General features: G+C 44.5%; 1 protein-coding gene across 3 annotated transcripts in view; it reads left to right on the forward strand.

Moving 5' to 3' along the window:
• LOC130369482 (speedy protein 1-B-like) overlaps nucleotides 1-5,371 on the forward strand; it is a 9,577-nt gene extending 4,206 nt beyond the window's left edge. For all 3 annotated transcript variants that reach the window (XM_056574814.1, XM_056574815.1, XM_056574816.1), the window contains exons 2-5: nucleotides 1,050-1,219; nucleotides 4,461-4,543; nucleotides 4,835-5,003; nucleotides 5,086-5,371. In XM_056574814.1, the coding sequence (XP_056430789.1) occupies nucleotides 1,050-1,219; nucleotides 4,461-4,543; nucleotides 4,835-5,003; nucleotides 5,086-5,307 (644 nt within the window). In that variant the 3' untranslated portion in view covers nucleotides 5,308-5,371. The remainder of the gene's footprint in view (nucleotides 1-1,049; nucleotides 1,220-4,460; nucleotides 4,544-4,834; nucleotides 5,004-5,085) is intronic.
• Nucleotides 5,372-6,150: the final 779 nt, after the last annotated feature.

Here is a 6,150-nt window from a genome sequence, read left to right on the forward strand (position 1 = left end):
TTTTTTACATTTACGCCATTAACCGTGCAGTTTTGTTACCATTGGACATTTCTGCATGTGGCAATACTTAAAGGGGTACTCCACCGCTAGGCATCATGGGGGAGATTTATCAAAACCTGTCCAGAGGACAAGTTGCCCAGTAACCCATAGCAACCAATCAGATCACTTCTTTCACTTTGCAGAGGCCTTGTTAAAAATGAAAGAAGCAAGCTGATTGGTTGCTATGGGCACCCTATCCCCTATCGCTGGGACACCCGTGACCTCTGCGCACTGACCCGTGACACCCCGTGTTCTGAACAAATGCCAAGTTCTGGCGGCAGTGGTCGTGATGTCACGCCATTCCCCCTAGTGATGTCACGCCCCCCCTTCGATGTCTATGGGAAGGGGTGTGACGGCTCCCATAGACATGCATGGAGGGGATGTGGCGTTTTTTCTTTTAGATTTTTTACATTTTTTTTACAGCATTCAATGTGTAGCATGAATAATTCAATTATTTTATTATTTGGGTCATTATGAATGTGGCGAAACTCAATATGTTTTTTAAATTTTTTATGTTGTTTTCAGAAAAAGTTGATGCTTTTTTTTATTTACATTTTATTTTTAAGAGCCCTACAAAGGGACTGACAGCGATCAGTGTGGAAACTCCTCACATGCAGCTGTCAGGATTTGACTGATGTATATGAAGGGTTAATCTACTAGAAGAGGTTCCTCCGCTCCTTGTAGCTCCAGCAGGAGCCCGACTATCATACTGATCCCTGCACGGTAGACCCGCATTGCCTTATGATAGCACTGAAAATATGGTGGGCAAGACTAGGGACCCTTAAAGGGGTACTCCACTGATCTGTACAGACGCCCGGCATTCTGCCACGCCCCCTCCCATAGACATGAATGGAGGGGGCGTGGCTTGATGTAACGAGAATATAATGTTGTACCATATGGTCTCATAGACTTCCATGGTGTCATATTATGGCTCCTTATAACCGGGATGGCCCATTATTTGGTCGGGTGCATGAGGCCCAATACTATAGATGTTATTTCTTCTATCACAGTTCAGCATCTGCCACCCAGGAGGAGACGGAGAAGACGGAGGACCAGCCAAAGGAGGAGACGGACGGCGAGCCAAAGAAGAAGAGGGAGCAGACGGACAACAACCGCAGGGAGACCACTGATGACGCCATCCTACAGCCGGAGGAACGAGCCGCTTTTTACAGACTCCTGGGTAACAATACATTTTTCTTTCAATGACAAAAAGTATAATATTTAATCACATGATAAAATAAAGTGTTCTTATCCCCTTAAAGATGCCCCCCCCCCCCCCCCCCCCCCCAGGAGATAGATAATTGCCCCCAGTGTAGATAGGTTCTGCCAAGGGGTAGATAGTGGTTCCCAGTGTAGACAGATGCCCTCCAGGAGGCAGGTAGTTGCCTCCAGTGTAGATAAATTCCCCCCCAGAGGTAGATAGCTGTTCCCAGTGTAGACAGCTGCCCTCCAGGAGGCAGGTAGTTGCCTCCAGTGTAGATAAATTCCCCCCCAGAGGTAGATAGCTGTTCCCAGTGTAGACAGCTGCCCTCCAGGTGGCAGGTAGTTGTCTCCAGTGTAGATAGATTCCCCCCCAGAGGTAGATAGCTGTTCCCAGTATAGACAGGTGCCCTCCAGGAGGCAGGTAGTTGATCCCAGTGTAGATAGGTTTCCCCAAACGTAGGCATTTTTCCCACAGTATAGACATGTGCCCTCCAGGAGGTAGATAGTTGCCCCAATAGTAGACATGTCCCTGTCACCCAAAATTTTTAATTAATTAAATACATATATAATTAAATAAGAATTAAAAAATACATATTTACGTTTAGAGATGTCGCGAATTGTTCGCCGGCGAAAAGTTCCCGGCGAATTTAGCATGTTCACGTTCGCCTCGCCGGGCGAACATATGTGAAGTTCGATCCGCCCCCTATACTTTAACCTTGCAGTAAACTTTGACCCTGTGAGTCAGAGTCAGCAGACACATTACAGCCAATCAGCAGCAGTCCTTCCCTTCCAGACCCTCCTACCTCTTGCACGGACACCATTTTAGCCTCATTCTGCATGCTGCAGGCTTAGAAAGTGGAGGGTCAGAGAAGCTGCTCCTGCTGTATAAGGAAAGTGATAGCTAGGTTGCTGCTAGGTGGTGTATTCAGGGTCTAGTTTACTTCTAAAGCACTAGTGTAACATCTGCTTTAAGGACAGCACCCAAAAAAGCCCTTTTTAGGGCTGAAAGATATCAGTCCTGGTTGGGAGGGAACCGCTGGTATTAAGGGGTACTCCTGAATCAAACTTAAGTTCCTTCAAGCAACTAACTACTACAGTATTCAAAGAGCTGAAAGATATCAGTCCGTGTGTCTTGCAACACCTGGGGGCACCCTGGTTGGGAGGGAACCGCTGGTTAAAAGGGGTACTTCAGTATAAAACTTAAGTTCCTTCAAGCAACTAACTACTACAGTATTCAAAGGGCTGAAAGATATCAGTCCGTGCGTTTTGCAACAGCTGGAGGCACCCTGTTTGAGGACCACTGCTTAAAAGGGGAACTCCGCTAGCAAGCTTTTTTGCTCATTGTCACACTAGTGCAAATCCCATTAGATGTGACAGTTGTGCAAATAAAAAAAAAACTTTTTTGGCTGTTAAATAAAATCAGTCGTCACTGTCAGTTAACGTCACAGTTGCCATTTTTTTTGCCTGCAGGGCAAATTGTGTCACCCTAGTGCAAATCACATTAGGTGTGACAGTTGTGCAAATTAACCAAACAATTACAGGTAGAGGAAGGCCACCCCGCAGGGGCCGTCGTGGTGCTGGGATTCCCTTTGGCCCTAGAATGGCCAGTCATCAGAGGCCACGTACCCTGAACCCCCAAAGTTCTGAGGACTTAGTTGACTGGCTATCACAAGACACCAAATCTACTACAGCTTCCGCTCGGAACCTTGACGCACCATTCTACTCCTCCTCTAGCTTAGCTTCGGGCACCTCTCATGCTACCAGAACCACGCATTCCATGAATGGCAGCCGTCACCAGGTTTACCCAATGCGCAGTGTAGGTGATATACCTGCTCTGACCATGCCAGTGAGGTGCTTGATTTGTGACAGCCCGACACGTTGGAATTCAACACTCCTAATGTTCGGTTGGGTTCAAATCCCACTATGTGCTGCCTCAAGGGGGGCTCTAACTATGTGCTGCATAATATGGGGGAATCTTATGTGCTGCCTAAAGGGGAGCTCTAACTATGTGCTGACTAACATGGGGGAATCTTACTATGTGATGCCTAAAGTGGGGGATCTAACTATGTGCTGCCTAAAGGGAGGCTCTAACTATGTGCTGCCTAATATGGGGGAATCTATGTGCTGTCTAAAGGGGGGAATCTAACTATGTGATGCCTAAAGGGGGGCTCTATATGCTGCCTAAAGGGTGCTAAAGCACGTTATTCCAAACCATTTAGGAATAATAGGTGATTTATGCCCTTTATGGATTAAAACCAGACACTGCATCAACTATGTAATTTTCCATGGGAGTTTTGCCATGGATCCCACTCCAGCATGCCACAATCCATTTGTTAGTCCCCTTGAAACAACTTTTAAATCACTATTGTGGCCAGAAAGAGTCCCTGTGGGTTTTAAAATTCGCCTGCCCATTGAAGTCAAAGGTGGTTCGCGAACATTTGCGGAAGGTTGCGTTTGCGGTTCGCGAACCGAAAATTTTATGTTCGCGACATCACTATTTAAGTTCTCTTTACTGCCTTACCAACATGGACGTCCCTTGGTGCACACAGAGTGATGTTACCCTGTGTGTGTCTGAGCCGGAGACAGTGGGCAGAGGTCCTGCACCTCTCCCAACCTGCAACCAGGGAAAGTGCCCTCGACCCATAATTCTAGAGATCTCCAGCAGTTCTGCCACCCTGCCGGGCTAGGAAGATGGTGGTTCCCTAGGCAGGTGCCTACTCAGCCAACCCCCAATCTTGGCCCTATGAAACAGACATATACATCGTAAATAAAGATCAGTATTATCATAGCCCTAATACTGAGGTCCATGTTCTTCAGGAAAGATAATGTTCCCTCTACAGAACCTTCTCTCTCCTGCTCTGGTGCTTCTGTACAATGTATAGTATGGAATATAGTGTATAATGTGTCAGTGACTGTATACACACATGTATATGTATATTATATGTAGAATTGTTATAGATAGTATAGAAGATATTGATTGAATAAATAAAAATAATGATATCTCTGTTATTTTTGTAGATGAAGGACACATCCAGCTATTTCTAGGCAGGGACAGCTGCTATAAGATCGCGGACAAGGTAGTATATAAAGGGAAAGAATAGATGTTGTACAGATAGAAGTAAATACAGGGATATGCTGGAGACATACAGGTACTGTATAATAGAATGTATTTAGATAAGAAATGTATTACCAGCCTCTAACTCTTCTTCTCCCTCTAGTATCTCCTGGCCATGGTCCTCATCTACTTCCGAAGAGCCAACCTGCGTACGGAGGAATATAACACCTACTTCTTTCCAGCGCTGTGAGTTTTTATTAATGTTATTGCATATATACACATCTATATAAATATATATATATATATATATATATATATATACACATATCTATATAAATACATAAATATATATATATATATATATTTATAAACATTAATATAAATACATATATACATATATATATATATATATATATATATATATATATATATATATACCGGGCACTCTGTATTGTAATATTACTACCAATGGTTCTTCTCCTCTTTCTCTTGTGAAATGTGTATAATTTTTATTTATTTATTTTTTCTTCCTTTTAGGTTTCTTGCCAACCAGTTTGAAGAGGATGAGATGTTTCGACGCGAGATCTACCCCTGGGCCCTTGGACCGATGTGGACGGCGATGAAGACCTGGATGCTACACCTGCGGAACCTGCTGCTCCTCCGGATGAGATTCCACGCTTGGGTGACCAGAGACACCTGTGATCGGGTCAGTGACATAAAATAAAAACTATACACTAGGAATGAAAGTCTGTGTTTATTATAACAATGTATATTGTGATTAATTCTAGATCATGGCACAAGACCCCGAGTACTGGGCATGGAAGAGAGAGCGTAAGGAACATCACGGCTGGGCCATACGCTGGTACCGGAGGGATCCTGGAGAATACATCCCGAGAGGCCCATGGTGGATCCCTCCCGCCTGCTCCATCTGTATCACCGATCTGCAGCCTTGTGCCGGGGAAGAGAACACCAAGCGAAGAAGGACGAAGAAAGAAGAACAGAACGGATGAAGACCAAGCCACCCTAGATGTATTCTTAAGGTCACGTTCCCACTTGGCATATACGTAGCGTATTTGACGCTGCGCAAAGTCTGCAGAAGCAGCGGGAAATACGCTGCATATCCCTCGCTCACATACACACAAGGCTTTCTGGCGGCAGCCCTATGTGCGCAGTGAGTTTTGGAGGCGGGGCTCCACCTCCAAAACTCACTGCAAACAAAGGGCTGCCGCAAGAAAGCCTTGTGTGTATGGTGAGCGAGGGATACGCAGCGTATCTCCCGCTGCTGCTACAGATTTTGCACAGCGTGAAGTATTCTGCATACATGCCAAGAGGGAACGTGCCCTTATAGTATATTTATTGTTACAATAAATGCACACACTAAATCACTGTACACAAATCACAAACACAAAATACATACACATTCATTCCCTACACACTTTTACTACATACACATTCATCTCCTACACAGAATCACTACATACACATTCATTCTCTACACACTATCACTAAATACACATTCATTCCCTTCACACTATCACTACATACACATTCTTTCCCTACACACTATCACTACATACACATTCATCCCCCACATACTATCAATACATACACAATCATCCTCTGCACACAAACACTACATACACATTCATTCCCTACACACTAACACTACATACACATTCATCTTCCTACACACTATCACTACATACACATTCATCCCCCACACACTTTCACTACATACACATTCATCCCCTACACACTATCACTACATACACATTCATCCCCTACACACTATCACTACATACACATTCATTCCCTACACACTATCACTACATACACATTCATCCCCTACACAC

The sequence above is a fragment of the Hyla sarda genome, chromosome 4 (genome assembly GCF_029499605.1).
Source record: "Hyla sarda isolate aHylSar1 chromosome 4, aHylSar1.hap1, whole genome shotgun sequence".
Lineage (NCBI taxonomy): Eukaryota > Metazoa > Chordata > Amphibia > Anura > Hylidae > Hyla > Hyla sarda.